The sequence below is a fragment of the Hordeum vulgare genome, chromosome 5H (genome assembly GCF_904849725.1).
Source record: "Hordeum vulgare subsp. vulgare chromosome 5H, MorexV3_pseudomolecules_assembly, whole genome shotgun sequence".
NCBI classification, from domain to species: Eukaryota; Viridiplantae; Streptophyta; class Magnoliopsida; order Poales; family Poaceae; genus Hordeum; species Hordeum vulgare.
The window spans coordinates 131559607-131576474 of record NC_058522.1 but is presented as its reverse complement, the minus strand read 5'-3'; the positions used below and the strand labels follow the sequence as shown (position 1 = coordinate 131576474).

The window sequence follows — 16868 nt, the reverse complement described above, 5'->3', positions numbered from 1 at the left end:
GTATATTTCTTGGCCGCACAATTGCTTTAGAAGAAAAGAAATGGTAGGGTCAAGCTTGCAGTGTGCTGCTGCAGCTCCCAGCTGACGAAGTGACGCACCTCCATGACGCACGTCAAAACCAACATCTCTACTGTTAAAGCAGGATGTGCCGTCGTGATGGTTCAACCTCCGCGATGGTTCGACCTCCCAACGCTAACGCTCGCTACCCTCCCACCCACGTTCCACCACCGATTTTTATTCAACCCTTCAAAAACCAGTCGGTTTAATTAAAAAATCTCTTTCTTCCTCTGCGATTGGAAAATCCGCTGGCACCTCCCCCCGCACGACGCATCCAACTCACAGCCCCCAACTTCCCCCACTCCATCGCTCGTGCCGCTCCCCTCCTCGCCGGGACGACCCTCATCTCAGCGGCGGCCAGATCCGCCCCGCGCAGCTTTCCGCCGCGTTCGACTAGTTCAGGGATGCGGGCGGTGGGGCGGACGCGTATCTCTACGACGACCTGGACGTCGTCGCCATCCCGGCGCTCCTCGACTCCCATTTCGACGGCGAGAAGGTCGACACTCAACCGCCTCCTCACCCTCATATCGCTGGGCTTCTACGTCGACCACCACTTCCCGCAGGTCCCCAGCCCCCAACTTCCCCCACTCCATCGCTCCTGCCGCTCCCCTCCTCGCTGGGACGACCCTCATCTCAGCGACGGCCAGATCCGCGCCGCGCAGCTTCCCGCCGCGTTCGACTGGTTCAGGGATGCGGGCGATGGGGCGCACGCGTGTCTCTACGACGACCTAGACGCCGTCGCCATCCCGGCGCTCCTCGACTCCCGCTTAGCATGCAAAAGAACAATCTTTTGTCCTGCATGGTAACAAATTTCTAGGGAAAGACCTCTCATTTTTTTCAGAATGACTTATTGAGGTTTGATTCCAGCATTGATTCGTCGGAGCTTGTCCTAATCTTGGTTTTCAGCATTATTTTCCTCTTTGATAATGGTTGTTTAAAAAACATAGGGGCGGTGCATTGGTTGTGAATTTTCTCAAAAATATATGGCATCTCTTGTTCATTGCTATCCATAATTTCCACACAAAGCTTTGTGATCTTTGTCAGGTAAGCATGCTAATTTCTACAGTAATTAAAATGGCATGCCGTTTTTCCAGGTAATAAACTGCAGGCGTTCTTAATTTGTTAATTATGATATAACCCCAATGGAGAAAGAAACGATATTAGACAAGGGAACTCATAGGCATACTGTTTACTACTAAAAGATCAATCTTTGGCTTCTTATAATTATCAAGTGTTGAAGCTTTCTTATTCTCGTTCTCTCTCTATCTCTGGTCTACAAGGCCGTGCTGCGGCTGCAGGTACAGACACGTGCCATGGCTCGCTTAGATGGTCATCACGCTAGCTACATACATCCTGAAGTAGGACCCCTCATCAAGAAGAAATGAATACTTTTCTACAGGTTATTTCATGAATGATGATGATACAAAATCATCATGGAATATTACTATAAGATCATAGTATGCATTTTCTTTGTTTGATATATGTATATTACATCTCTATGTTTATGCTCATGACATCAATAATATATTAGTTCCTAGAGACAGAATAGATACATTATCACACATTTTATATGTTTGCTTCAAACTCAAGGTTATAATATTTACTTACCAATCTTTTGCAGGTTTTGAGGTTGCTCCATGCCATATTGTTGAGCTTCGTAAAAATGGAGAGGGGACTTGCTGCGGATTCATCATCTTTGACCTCACATCTTGCAAGGTGAATACTGTAATATAGAATTTGTAAAAGAATTCCATATCTTCCGTGTTTGCACTGAGTATCTTAGTTTATTTTTGGAAATGGAAGGGTAGCAGTATGTTTTACTTGTGTCATGCAGAAAATTTCTATTGCAGTATTACTATTGAGGCAAAAGTAATCAAGAGAGCATATAAGAAGCTTGCCTTGGATGCTTTGTTCATTCAGCAAGATTTATTGCCAGAACAGAAAAGTTGCTTTTGTTTCTTCCCACTACTTGTAATTTCATTAATTTTCATGTTAAAGTGGAACACGTATTAATGTACTTTTGTTGTTGTGTTCTTTATTAGTTGCCAATAAGGATGAGCTGATGGTGAGATTATTTGCTGAAATGGTATTCAGTTCTAAGGCTAGCATAATAAGAAATGAAGATATTAACCACATTATCAATAGAGGAGAAGAGACAACATCACAACCTGATGCAAGAAAACTCCTCACATTAGTTCCCATGCTTTAAGATTTGTTCATTGTAGAAGTTATATTCTAAATGTTCTGCCAACTCCTAACAATACTGCTTGATGACCATAGTGAGGATATGATGTTTATGGGCCTCTCGAGAAGTGCCCAATTTGTGGTGGTCAGCTTGAGTGCAAGGGGTGGAAATACAAGTGTACTAGCAAATACAGTGAGTGGGCAAGCTGCATTTTCAGCAGCAATAGTCCTCCAAGGAAATATGATCCTATAAAGGTGCCGGAGGATGTCAGCAATGGTTTTTTGAACATGGAAATGAGGCCACACTCTTCCGGGTATTTATGTACCAGTGCTGCATTCACTTTGTGAACGGTCAACAATTTGAAATAATTTGCTTGATCCCCTGCAGTGGCTGAAGCGGCAAGAAGGGAAGGGGTACCCTAAGCGTGATGTGGATGAAGAGGCCCATATCTTCTCAGGCATGATGGTTGCGCTGTCTGGACGGATGTCGCGCTCACACGTATTGTACCTGAACACTTACCCCCTTCTACATTACGATTATGTGTTGCATAAATCCGATTCTATTGCTTCTGAAAATGGCCATGCTTATTTCAAGGAGCAGATTCTGAACCATGGAGGACAAGTGAATAATTTCGTGCTTGGTGGGTAACATGTAGTACTAACCTTTCTGTTGTATCATCTATGAACTGCTGCCATTGCTGATGTCGGTGCCTTTGCATTCCAGGTGTCACATGTGTAGTTGCTTTTCCAGCTGAGAGAGACAAGGGAGGCTGAGGAGGGTTTGCTGAAGCACTATAATAATCCCTTGATGACCACTTTCTTATCTTCCATTGTAGTCCATGCTGTGTTTAGCACATATGAAAGCAGTCCATTTCTATTTTTACTTTTAAAAAGGAATGCTTGCCTGTACATTACCCTTTCTGATCATGTGTTCATTGCACAATTGGACCATGCATGCACAGGGAGCGCGGAACTCCTGTAGTGAGTGAGAACTGGATAGTCGATAGCATTCAGAAGAAGGAAGCCCAGCCATTGGCTGCTTATGATATTGTATCGGATGTTGTTCCGGAGGGCACAGGACTGCCGCTGGACAAGCTTGATCCAAGCGAGGAGGCCATCGAGACTTTGGCGGCAGAGGTAATTAGTTGCCTTTAACTTTTGCACTTATAATTGCAGCTTCAGTCGGGTAATCAATAGCTCTGTTTTGGTTGGGCAGCTGAAACTTGCTCGCAAAAGATCGGTGCACAAGGACTCTAAACTGGGCAAAGACGGCGGGTGTATCTTTGAGAAGGATGACATCATCTACAATTCTGCCTGTTCAATTTGCGACTTAGGATCCGAGACTAACCAGTATGTACTTCTGTGTTATCTATCATGTGTGTTGAGGCCTTAGTGGAGGTGAAGTGTACACTGATTTGAGCACTTGCAAACTGTTCTATCTATGAAGGCTCTACATTATGCAGCTGATCATGCTACCTGAAGAACACCTGCACCTTTTCTACAAGAAGGGTCCAATTGGCCATGATCATATGGCAGAGGAACGAGTCGAGGATTTTGGTAACCGTGTCAACGATGCTATCAAGGAATTTGCCCGTCTGTTCAAGGAGGTTACTGGAAATGATTTCGAGCCATGGGAGAGAGAAAAGAAGTTTGAGAAGAAGAGTATGAAGATGTACCCCTTGGACATGGTACATCTTTCAGTTTCTTTCTTTTCTGATTCCATGCTATGGAGTAGCACCCAGAAACATAACTGTTTTTTCTCTCCTTATCAGGATGTTGGTTTCGACGTGCGTCATGGAGGTGCGTCATGGAGGTGCGTCACTTCGTCAGCTGGGAGCTGCAGCAGCACACTGCAAGCTTGACCCTACCATTTCTTTTCTTCTAAAGCAATTGTGCGGCCAATAAATATACACGTGTCAGTTAACACATGTTCATGTTTCTTGGGGAATTGTTTAACTTGCTGAATAGTTTAGTCGCCTACAATTTAGTGGCTCTCTGTTTGTCGGAGAGATCATAACAAATATGATACCTACTGGTTTGTGTCACAGGTATGCTTTGACAGAGATGGCCCAGGATCTGCCTGACCTTCCTATTGGGATGCTTACAGATGCCCATTTGAAGAGAGGTTTGTTTGCCCTTCAACAATTCTTCTTGCTGCATTTATCGGCCTGTATCTTTCTTCAAGTATGTACAAGTTGTTGTTGAGACTGTGAATATGATTCTTCCCACTACTTGTAATTTCATTAATTTTCATGTTAAAGTGGAACACGTATTAATGTACTTTTGTTGTTGTGTTCTTTATTAGTTGCCAATAAGGATGAGCTGATGGTGAGATTATTTGCTGAAATGGTATTCAGTTCTAAGGCTAGCATAATAAGAAATGAAGATATTAACCACATTATCAATAGAGGAGAAGAGACAACATCACAACGTGATGCAAGAAAACTCCTCACATTACTTCCCATGCTTTAAGATTTGTCTGTTGTAGAAGTTATATTCTCTCATGCAAACATAATTTTTATTTTCTTAAATGAAAAATAGACTGGTAATATATATTTTTTGACTGGAAAAATTGCACTAATAGTCTTCCCTCATACAGTAGATTGTATTTCTTTTAGTTTGTTAACAATCTGTTTAAAAAGTTAAATAGATACATGGTTCATTCCAGTACTGTTTGTTTCATAGTGGTTACATTTATTTATATTTTCTGCTGTATTAAATTGTTCGCTCATCATTGTGACATGATATGATATCTGAAGTTAGTGTGTTAATATGTTAAGTAAGAGGCATGCTACTTGTTTACTACTCCCCCCATCCCAAATAAGTGACTCAACTTTGTACAAATTTTAAAGTTAGTATAAAGTTGAGTCACTTGTTTTGGGACGGAGGGAGCATTTTTTAGCTTGTAATATTACCTCTTGTGTCACAAAGTACATACGCTGCTTTGTTTTCTTCTGGCAAAAAGTATATACTCTACTTTGTACATAAAGTATTACTGTATGTTCCATGGTGGATCAGGTAGAACAAGATGGAGACGCAAACGGTTTTGACCAACATATTGCTATTCAATTCAATCTTGCAATTGAGGTTTGAGCCTCGAGAATCAGTCTTGCAGATCAATTGCAACGGTGTGATCAGTAGATTGTTTAACAAAAAACAACTGAAAAGAGCCATGGGAGCAGAGAAGGTTGTTTGTTTCTCTTCTTAGTTTTGCTACTTTTAGACAAGCTGCTTTTGCGGCACTTGTATGCACACAAAAAGTATTACTCTCGAACATGTATGTATGCACAAAACAAGTATCATGCATATTGGTATGATGAGAATTATGTCCATTTGCCTTCAGTTTTGTGTCTCTTCTCATACACACTTTTGCATTATTCACTCTTTTTAAAAGTTGTTTTTCTTTCTCATACACACTTTCCTTGTTCTTCTTTATTTCTGGAAGTGGGAAATGTGCTCATGTGCTTGTTGTTTTTTTATTTGGTAGATTTTCCGGAGTTCTTCTGATTAAGGCATAATACATAATTTTGATATATATACGACACTAGGATAAAGGCATGTCTTCTCATATACTAGGCTGCTAATCCCAGTCTCAAGGTTATTGCATAGCTCTTACAACAAGGAAGCACCCCTTTCCCAAGTATAGGTTGGATATCCAATTACAAAAGTCAAATATAAGGCGTTGGCAACCCATGATGTAGCAAATTATGCAAGCACACATATATATTTTTCTGTAGATCAATGAAATAAAAATAAATTGACGGTAAATGAAAATAGTGATTTAATTGTAAAGAAAAGGATAACAATATTGTTTAGTTTTCATGAGGATTCTAAAGGTATACTTCAGAACTGGTGTTGAACCAGAGTATATGCATGGCACCGTAGCAACGCACGGGCAACGGACTAGTCCTGATAAGGAGAGAAAAAACAGTTATGTTTCTGGGTGCTACTCCATAGCATGGAATCATAAAAGAAAGAAACTGAAAGATGTACCATGTCCAAGGGGTACATCTTCATACTCTTCTTCTCAAACTTCTTTTCTCTCTCCCATGGCTCGAAATCATTTCCAGTAACCTCCTTGAATAGACGGGCAAATTCCTTGATAGCACCGTTGACATGGTTACCAAAATCCTCGACTCGTTCCTGTGCCATATGATCATGGCCAATTGGACCCTTCTTGTAGAAAAGGTGCAGGTGTTCTTCAGGTAGCATGATCAGCTGCATAATGCAGAGCCTACATAGATAGAACAGTTTGCAAGTGCTCAAATCAGTGTACACTTCACCTCCACTGAGGCCTCAACACACATGATAGATAACACGGAAGTACATACTGGTTAGTCTTGGATCCTTAGTCGCAAATTGAACAGGCACAATTGTAGATGATGTCATCCTTCTCAAAGATACACCCGCCGTCTTTGCCCAGTTGCAATTGAAGCTCAAATTAGACATATTAAATGATGTATCACAGAAATAACTTAATAGAAATTTCAATTACTCCTAACTTTGCCCCTCACCACAGTTACCAGGGGTTTTTCACTGTTTTGATCCGGGGGGTAACTTAATCACGGAACGAACTCGTTTGATAACAATTTCATGTTTTGACCCTTTTGAAATGCCATAAACCGTTGCGTTGCAGCTCTACAGAGAAACGCCACCCTATTGTGGCATTACAAGAATGTCAGGATCCATGTCATCATGTCTTACTTGAGCCTCTACGTCACCAACAATGTTGTGTTGCCTCTCATACTCTTCGTTGGAGTCATGACCATCATCTTTGATCGGTGCACTACCTCCAAACTCATATTGAGGATACTCATTGACTTGCACTTCTACTTTATGCTCAACAATAGGTGCCACACCATTATACGGGCTCAAATCATCTACTAAGGGTTGGTTCAAGTCAACATGAAGAGGAGCATTGACCACCGTACTAGCAAACACTTCGAGTGACTTGTCTATCGAGGATGCAACAGCCTCCTTGTATGCAACCCAATGAAAATTGGACTTGATAGGCATTGTCTTCATTCGACACTTGTGTGCCGACCCAACATCATATCTTCCTAATAATTCTACTTGGTCACTTGGATCAACCCACTTCAATCTTATCCGAGTTTTTGCCACAACCTCTTCATAAGTAGGACTATCAAGAAATGTCAACACTTCCTCATATTTGTCAACAATATCAACATTCATGAATGCCTCTTTGTCAACATAATGAATATTCACAATCTTATCCATCTAAAAAGGGGACAAATTTACCAATTCTAAGTATAACAAAACATTACCCTAACCATTGTTCATCCAAATTAGGCATAACACAAACCCTAACCCTAACCCTTGTCCATCCAAATTAGGCATAACACAAAACCTAACACTAACCCTAACCCTTGTCCAACCAAATTAGGCATAACCCTAAACCTAACACTAAATCTTATCAATAATAATAAACCAACCAATACAATGCAACATAAATGGAACACCTAGTGCAAAAAAGCTACACAGATACAAAGTCATTGCAAAAACTAATTGGAGGGATTGGAGGAGCTTACCGGCCTCTTTGATTTGCCCAAAAGAACCAACAAAAAGGTTGAGGGAGGAGGGAGATCAAAGGGGGGGGATCTTGAGGACAAGGGAGAGCTTTTTCGTCAAAGGAAGAACAAGAGAAGAGGAGAAATGGTGGTTGGTGGGCGAGGGGGTCGGGGTGGCAGAATATAAAGCCAAGAAACGCCATGGTACCTGGCGTTTCACCTCAGGCCAGAAACGCCACAGTACACAGACGTTGCACAGAAGGGCTGCAACACCACAATAGAGTGGCGTTTCTCTATAGAGCTGCAATGCCACAGTTTGTGGCGTTTCAAAAAGAAGGGTCAAAACATGAAATTGTTTTCAAACGAGTTCGTTCCGTGATTAAGTTACCCCCTCGGGTCAAAACACTGAAAAACCCCAGTTACCAGATCTCTAAAGCGGACCACAGTTTTGACACTCACACTAAGGTCATACCGGTTTCTACCACGTCGCCTTGGCATCTTACAGGAAGATGAGTCACGCCAAGCTCTACGAGAGGCTTCTTGCCACCGATGTGGTACAAGCTTCTCCATACTTCTATGGATGGCACGTGTTACACAACCTACTCAATAGTTTGGCCTCTAACGAATGGATAGGTCTTGATACATCTCCGACGCATCGATAATTTTGTATGCTTCATGACTATTATCTTGTAAATTTGTAATTATTCTAAAGATTTTTTGTTGAGTAACCAATTAATTCAGTGCCTACTTACATGTCATGTTTCCTGTGGATTTTGGTACTTAAAAAAATGATCGTACAAAAAGTCTCAAAAATCCAAGAAAATGCATGAGTGTTTTTGCATCACTAGTGAACTAGTGGGCCTGGCCCTAGGGCCCTAGGAGCCTCATGTAGGCGCCCTTGTAAGGTGGGCGTCTAGAAGGGGGGTTGTGGCCCCAGAGATCCATACGGCCGCTCATACGATATGAGCGAGGCTACTTGTATATAACATCTCGTTCACTCTGGAGGCGTTGTTCTCTCTGTGCTTACCTCCTACAACCAATTATCTTGAGATGAGATTGTTTCTAAGGGATGTGACCCCTCGGTCTTTTATAATGGTTAGGCAAATTGATTATCTCAAGATTAGATACAAAAAGTTAGTTAAGAAGAAACCGAGACAAAATCAAGAAAGAATCACGCAATTAAATCGATCGACGACCTTCCATATGGGCGGGTGTGCTTGTATGGTCTGTCGTACTACCTGCTATCGATTCCTTTTTTCAAACCTAGCATCAAAGTTGATCCATGCGACCACCTATGCGATCATCGAAGCCCTTATGGAACATTGCCTTCGATTTTGTCGCAAAACTCTCCTAGCATCTCAAAGGCATGCGAGCATCCATACGACCATCACCGGTCATATGGTACACTGTCGTTGACTCTGTCATGGTGTTCTGTCCTCCTCTCATACGACCATCCATACAAGTGTCTTCGATGGTATGAAACATCGTCTACGTCCTCTTCTCGACAACTTTTCCTTAGAAAAAATTCTCTCCTGAAAAGCTATTAATGAGACTTCCAATCTCCATATACAGACTTGGTGATTCAATCCAATTATGTCTTAAAGCAACAAAAATTAGACTTAATATTCAATTAACATTAGCAAACACTAAGGATTACAAGATTACTCTATTTTACATTCTTTATTTCTTTCTTCTATAAGTCTCAGCTCAACCGACTGTGATGAAACTTACCTCTTCAACCTCCCATGTTTCCCTTTGTTCGTTAGTGAGGTATAACTTTGTGCGCTCACCATTGACTATCCATGGAGCATATTTTCCACCTTTCAACCGAACGGCTCCGGAATAACACACCTCCTCAATCTCGTAGGGTCCTTCCCATCGAGACATGAGTTTTTCTTGAAAACAACTTAAGACAATAGTTAAATAGCAGGACTTTGTCCCCCCGTAGTGAATGTGCATCTTAGGATCTTCTACCATGCTACATCTTAATTTTTCTTCAAACAACCGACACTCTCATAAGCATTATTCCGAAGTTCTTTTAAGGCATGCATAACTAGCAATATCTTTTTACCTGATTCTTTAAGATCAAAATTTATATTTTTTTATTACCAAATAAGATTTGTGATATAATTATAAAGGTAAATGGCATGCCTTAGCGTAGGTATGGTGTTAAACCCATGAGGTTCTTGTAAGCGATGTGGTAGGCCCAGAGGGTCTCATTTAATTTCCTAGCCCAGTCCCTCTTGGACTTATGCACTATCTTGTGTAGTATCATTTTTACCTCTCGATTCGAGAGTTCAACTTGACCATTCATTTGAGGGTGGTATGGAGAAGATATTGAGTGGTTTGTGATGTCTACTATGCAACTTTGTTCTTGTAGCCTTTGTTGGGCCTCCAAGTGTAGAGTTTTGTAGGACAGCAACAAATTTCCCTCAAGTGGATAACCTAAGGTTTATCAATTCGCGGGAGGTGTAGGATGAATATGGTCTCTCTCAAACAACCCTGTAATCAAATACAAGAGATCTCTTGTGTCCCCAAAACACCTAACACAATGGAAAATTGTATAGGTGCACTAGTTCAGCGAAGAGATAGTGATACAAGTGTTGTATGCATATTAGAAATAGATTTTTGTAATCTAAAAAAATAAAAACAACAAGGTAGAAAGTGGCAAACAGCAAGCAAAACATTATATAAATGCTTAAAATTAAGGCCTAGGGTTCATACTTTCACTAGTGCAATCTCTCAACAATGCTAACATAGTAGAATCATATGATCATCCCTCGCGTGCAACAAAGAATCACTCCGAAGTTCATAAGTAGTGGAGAACATAAGGTGAAATTGTTGTAGGCAATGAACCAACTCAAATCTATTCTTCCCGATCAATCTTTTGAGCTATTCCTATAAGCATCACAAACAGCTCTAGGGTTCGTACTAGAATAACACCCATGATACATATCAATCAACCCTAATTTCACCTAGATACTCCAATGCCACCTCAAGTATCCGTGGCTAAATTATGCGACATGCATCATGTTGCAAATATGCCCTAGAGGCAATAATAAATTGGTTATTATTATATTTCCTTGTTCATGATAATCATTTATTATCCATGCTAGAATTGTATTGATTGGAAACTCAAATACATGTGTCGATACATAGACAACACACTGTCCCTAATGAGCCTCTAGTTGACTAGCTCGTTGATCAAAGATGGTCAAGGTTTCCTGGCCATAGACAAGTGTGGTCACTTGATAATGGGATCACATCATTAGAAGAATGATGTGATGGAAAAGACCCAAACTATAAACATAGCATATGATCGTGTCACTTTATTGCTACTATTTTGTGCATGTCAATGTATATGTTCCTATGACTATGAGATCATGCAACTCCCGGACACCGGAGGAATACCTTGTGGGTTATCAAACGTCGCAACGTAACTGGGTGACTATAAAGGTGCTCTACAGGTATCTCCAAAGGTGTCTGTTGGGTTGGCATGGATCAAGACTAGGATTTGTCACTCCGTGTGACAGATAGGTATCTCGGGGCCCACTTGGTAATATAAGGTCACAACAAGCCTTGCAAGCAATGTGACTAAGGAGTTAGTCATGGGATCTTGTATTATGGAACGAGTAAAGAGACTTGCCGGTAACGAGATTGAACTAGGTATGGAGATACCCACGATCGAATCTTGGGCAAGTAACATATTGAAGGAAAAGGGAACAACATACGGGAATAACTAAATCCTTGACATAAAGGTTCAACCGATAGAGATCTTAGTAGAATATGTAGGCGCCAATATGGACATCCAGGTCCCGCTATTGGCTATTGACCGGGGAGTGTCTCAGGTCATGTCTGCATAGTTCTCGAACCCGCAGGATCTGCACACTTAAGGTTCGGTGACGTTTCGGTATAGTTGAGTTATAGGTGTTGGTAACCTAAAGTTGTTCGTAGTCCCGAATGAGATCATGGACGTCACGAGGAGCTCCGGATTGGTCCGGAGGTAAAGATTGATACATAGAAAGTCCTGTTTTGGTCACCGAAAAGGTTTCGGGCTCATCGGTAGTGTACCGGGAGTGCCGGGAGGGTACCGGGGGGCCATCGGGAGGGGTGTCTCGACCCAAGAGGCCTCATGGGCTGTGGGAGGAGTCAAACCATCCCCTAGTGGGCTGGCCGAACCAACCACCAAGGCCCATGCGGCTAGAGGTGGGGAAAACCCACAGGAAAGGAAAGGAAGGGAAGGAGTCCAAGTAGGAAAGAAATCCTACTTGGAGTAGGATTGGAGGTGGACTCTTCCACCTCCTCCTAGTTCGGCCGAACCCCTAAAGGGTTTTTTGGCTGCATCCTCCCCTCCCTCCCTCCTATATATACTAGAGGATTTAGAGGGAAAAGCTAACCCTAATTGCCACATGCTCCCTCTACTTCATCAAGATATGTGATGACCCACAAGTATAGGGGATCAATCGTAGTCCTTTCGGTAAGTAAGAGTGTCGAACCCAACGAGGAGCAGAAGGATCTGACAAGTGGTTTTCAGCAAGGTAAAATCTGCACGCACTGAAATTGTCGGTAACAAGTGATTGTGTGGTGAGATGATTCGTAGCAAGCAACAAGTAACAAAAGTAGCAACGGTGCAGCAAGGTGGCTCAATCCCTTTTGTAGCAAGGGACAAGCATGGACAAAGTCTTATAGGAGGAAAAACGCTCCTGAGGACACACGGGAATTTCTGTCATGCTAGTTTCATCATGTTCATATGATTCGTGTTCGTTACTTTGATAGTTTGATATGTGGGTGGACCGGTGCTTGGGTACTGCCCTTACTTGGACAAGCATCCCACTTATGATGAACCCCTCTCGCAAGCATCCGCAACTACCAAAGAAGAATTAAGACAAAGTCTAACCATAGCATTAAACTAGTGGATCCAAATCAGCCCCTTACGAACCAACGCATAAACTAGGGTTTAAGATTTTGTCACTCTAGCAACCCATCATCTACTTACTACTTCCCAATGCCTTCCTCTAGGACCAAATAACGGTGAAGTGTTATGTAGTCGACGTTCACATAACACCGCTAGAGGAAAAACAACATACAACATATCAAATTACCGAACGAATACCAAATTCACATGACTACTATTAGCATGACTTATCCCATGTCCTCAGGAACAAAAGTAACTACTCACAAAGCATAATCATATTCATGACCAGAGAGGTAATGAGTAGCATCAAGGAATTGAACATAAACTCTTCCACCAAGCAATCCAACTAGCATCAACTACAAAGAGTAATCAACACTACTAGCAACCTTACAAGTACCAATCGGAGTCGCGAGACGGAGATTGGTTACAAGAGATGAACTAGGGTTTGGAGATGAGATGGTGCTGATGAAGATGTTGATGGTGACGTGTCCCCTCCGATGAGAGGAGTGTTGGTGATGACGATGGCGACGATTTCCCCCTCCGGGAGGGAAGTTTCCCCGGCAGGATCGTCGTGCCGGAGCTCTAGATTGGTTCTGCTCAAGTTCCGCCTCGTGGCGGTAGCAAAACCACGAAAAAGCTCCCCTTCTGATTTTTTTCCTGGACGAAACCCTCCATATAGCAAAAGAGGGGGGCCAGTGGGCCAATGGGCTGCCCACAAGCCCCCATGGCGCGGCCTGGGGGGCGGGGGGTGGCCGCACCGTGCAGGCTTGTGGGCACCCCCTGGTGCCCCTCCGGCACTTCTTCGGCCCGGTATTTTTGTAAATTGGGAAAAAAATCTCCATTGATTTTCACGGCGTTTGGAGTTGCGCAGAATAGGTATCTCAACATTGCTCCATTTTCAGGCTAGAATTCCAGTTGCCGGTATTCTCCCTCTTCATGTAAACCTTGCAAAATAAGAGAGAAAAGGCATAAGAATTGTACCGTGAAGTGAAATAACAGCCAAAGAAGCGATAAATATCAACATGAAAACATGATGCGAAATGGACGTATCAACTCCCCCAAGCTTAGACCTCGCTTGTCCTCAAGCGAAAGCCGAGCTCAATAAATATGTCCACATGTTTAGGGAGAGAGGTGTCGACAAAATAAGATACGAACATGCATGCATCATGATCAAGATCAGAACAGCAATACCAACATATAATATCTCATGCTAAAGTGATAATTCCTTCACAAAGTAAAGCATGGATCAAGAACCTTACCGAGAAGTAACAACTGATAGTCTTTAGTCATTGAAGCAATTGCAATTTATCACAACATCAGAAAGAGTCAAATAAGAGCTTGTAAAGCAAATCCACATACTCAAAAATTCTTTCGTTCTATACAATTGCTACGACTTACATGGTACTCATGAGATCAAAGTTTCAGCTGGACACAGAGAAAGATAGGGGCTTACAGTTTTGCCTCCCAACTGCTTACTGATGTCAGCTGTGCTTCCCCGGCAATGGCGACAGGAACTGTCGTGTCGACGGCACAAGGAATCCTTCTGCTACAGCTATGGAGCCTTGCGTTGGTGTTCCCTCGAAGCGGAAAGGGTGATGTAGCACAGCGGTGGTAAGTATTTCCCTCAGTTTGAGAACCAAGGTATCAATCCAGTGGAGGAGTATCACAAGATCCTACACAAACACAAAAGCTTGCTCCCAACTCTATGAAGGGGTTGTCAATCCCTTATAGATTGTTCGCCAAGTGAGAACTGAAAGCAACAAAGTAACAAAGCAAAGTAAAAGCGGAGGTGTAACCGATGGATGTGAATAGACCCGGGGGCCGTAGTGTTTACTAGTGGCTTCTCTCATGAAAGCAAGTAGACGGTGGGTGAACAAATTACTGTCGAGCAATTGATAGAACCGCGCAAAGTCGTGACGATATCTATGGCAATGATTATATCTATAGGCATCACGTCCAAAACAAGTAGACCGATACTTTCTGCATCTACTACTATTACTCCACATGTCGACCGCTATCCATCATGCATCTAGTGTATTAAGTCCAAAAGAACAGAGTAACGCCTTAAGCAAGATGACATGATGTAGATGGACAATCTCATATCAACGACAGAGCCCATCTTGTTACCCTTGATGGCAACTACTTAATGTGTGCCTTGCTTCCCCTACTGTCACTGGGAAAGGTCACCACCTGGTAGAACCCAAAACCAAGCACTTCTCCCATTGCAAGAATCATATATTTAGTTGGCCAAACAAAACCCAAGACTCGGAGAGACTTACAAGGATATCAAATCATGCATATAAGAAATCAGCAAAGACTCAAATATATATCATAGATACTCTGATCACAAATCCACAATTCATCGGATCTCGGCAAACACACCGCCAAAGAAGATTACATCGGATAGATCTCCATGAAGATCATGGAGAACTTTGTATTGAAGATCCAAGAGAGAGAACAAGCCATCTAGCTACTAACTACGGATCCGTAGGTCTGAAGTGAACTACTCACGAGTCATTAGAGGGGCGACGATGATGATGAAGAAGCCCTCCAACTCCAAAGTCCCCTCCGGCAGGGCGCCGGGAAGGGTCTCCAGATGAGATCTCGCGGAAACGGAAGCTTGCGGCGGCGGAAAAGTATTTTCGAGGCTCCCCTGATTTTTTGCTGTATTTTAGGGAATATATAGGCCAAGGATCTAGGTCAGGGGGCGGCCAGGGAGGCCACAAGCCCTGCCACCGCCGCCTCCCCCTGGTGGCGGAGTGGGGGCTTGTGGGCTCCCAAGAGCCCTCCTGGCTTGGTCCACAGCCCCCCTGATCTTCTTCCGTTCGGGAAAAAATCATTTTGGGGATTTTATTCCGTTTGGACTCCGTTCCAAAATCAGATCTGAAAAGAGCCAAAAACACAGAAAAAACAGGAACTGGCACTTGGCACTGAATTAATACGTTAGTCCCAAAAAAGATATAAAAGGTACATAAAACATCCAAAGATGACAAGATAACAGCGTGAAACCATAAAAAATTATAGATACGTTTGAGACGTATCACTTACCTCAAGGGTAATGTCAACAATAATAATTCATGGATACCTACCTCCAAGTTGACATATGAATATAGATCTTTCCCAAGCATGTGACGGTAGCCAAGACCAAGGCAAAATAAGGAATTGGTGAAGATCACCATGACTCTTTCAAGGGCAAAAAGTAAAGGTACAAGATAGGCCCTTCGCAGAGGGAAACAGAGGTTCTCATGCGCTTTTGAGGTTTGGATGCCTGTCCTCTTAGTGCGGAGGAACATCACTTTATATTGCCTCCTATGATAAAGAACTTTAATATGCAGTCTGTCGCTTTTATGTCTTCCTCATCACAGGTTTGTATAAAGATTATTTTCCACACACTAATAAATCTTACATATTAGAGAGCAATTTTTATTGCTTGCACCGATGACAACTTACCTGAGGGATCTTATTCAATCCATAGGTAGGTATGGTGGACACTCATGGCAAAACTGGTTTGAAGGTTTATGGATGCACAAGTAGTATCTCTACTTGGTGCGGGAGTTTTGGCTAATATGAGGTGGAAGGAATCGTCACATGCTAAGGGATCTCTAATCATATAACATTGTTCAGAGCCAAGCAAACACAATCCATTACGTTGTCTTCCTTGTCTCACATCTACTTCTAGGCATGTAATAGTTTAGTGAGTGTTCATAATCGTAGATGGTGTCAGAGATGATATATTTATATGTGAACCTCTCCTTCTTTATCACTTCCTATTAATTGCAACAATGACCAAGGTCTATGTTTGCCTACCCTCAACAAGTTTCAATCCTCATTCTTTTTATATGTGAAGCCATCACTTCCCATAAGATCACTACATGATCTTTCATGCTTTTGTTCTATTCTCACTCTTTTGATCATGGCAAGAGGCAAAGCCCTTCAACTAAGACACTCTTTATTATATGGCTCACGAGCAAGAATACATCGGGGGTGACACAAAGCAAAACTCAAAACTAAAACACTAAGACTTTTAAACTGCTAGAGAAAAAGAAAACTGAAAAGGAAAACTAAAACAAAGGTAAAGGCAAAAAGATGTGATGGTGATACGATACTGGGGAAACTCCCCCAAGCTTGGCACAAGCCAAGGGGATTGCCCATACCAATGCTCAGTTGTGTTCCTTTGGTGGTGA

At 42.3% G+C, this 16868-nt stretch overlaps 1 protein-coding gene and 1 long non-coding RNA gene across 4 annotated transcripts; one reads left to right on the top strand and one right to left on the bottom strand.

The window, feature by feature from the left end:
* Positions 1-323: 323 nt before the first annotated feature.
* Positions 324-5512, top strand: LOC123396426 (protein ADP-ribosyltransferase PARP3-like). 3 transcript variants are annotated; one of them, XM_045091365.1, is made up of 11 exons: positions 324-859; positions 1679-1773; positions 2338-2555; positions 2630-2740; positions 2843-2882; positions 2966-3378; positions 3458-3591; positions 3689-3929; positions 4014-4054; positions 4290-4366; positions 5260-5512. In XM_045091365.1, the coding sequence occupies exons 6-11, from the start codon at positions 3196-3198 to the stop codon at positions 5289-5291; spliced, it is 708 nt and encodes a 235-aa protein (XP_044947300.1). In that variant the 5' UTR covers positions 324-859; positions 1679-1773; positions 2338-2555; positions 2630-2740; positions 2843-2882; positions 2966-3195; the 3' UTR covers positions 5292-5512. The 3 variants fall into 3 exon arrangements, with proteins under 3 accessions (XP_044947300.1, XP_044947302.1, XP_044947301.1); XM_045091367.1 differs by having other exon boundaries at positions 2837-2882; XM_045091366.1 differs by lacking the exon at positions 324-859 and adding an exon at positions 899-1456.
* A 434-nt stretch (positions 5513-5946) lies between these two features.
* Positions 5947-6660, bottom strand: LOC123398990. The gene is made up of 3 exons (XR_006610299.1): positions 6573-6660; positions 6235-6475; positions 5947-6150 (listed from the first exon to the last, which is right to left on the bottom strand). It is a non-coding gene; the product is annotated as an uncharacterized LOC123398990 (long non-coding RNA).
* Positions 6661-16868: the final 10208 nt, after the last annotated feature.

Bases quoted from the DNA above. Each gene is read 5' to 3' on its own strand.
- LOC123396426 (XM_045091365.1), top strand. From the start codon at position 3,196: ATGCACAGGGAGCGCGGAACTCCTGTAGTGAGTGAGAACTGGATAGTC. The intron at 3,592-3,688 runs GTATGTACTTCT...CTATCTATGAAG, and splicing joins TTAGGATCCGAGACTAACCA to GCTCTACATTATGCAGCTGA. The intron at 4,367-5,259 runs GTTTGTTTGCCC...ATGGTGGATCAG, and splicing joins AGATGCCCATTTGAAGAGAG to GTAGAACAAGATGGAGACGC.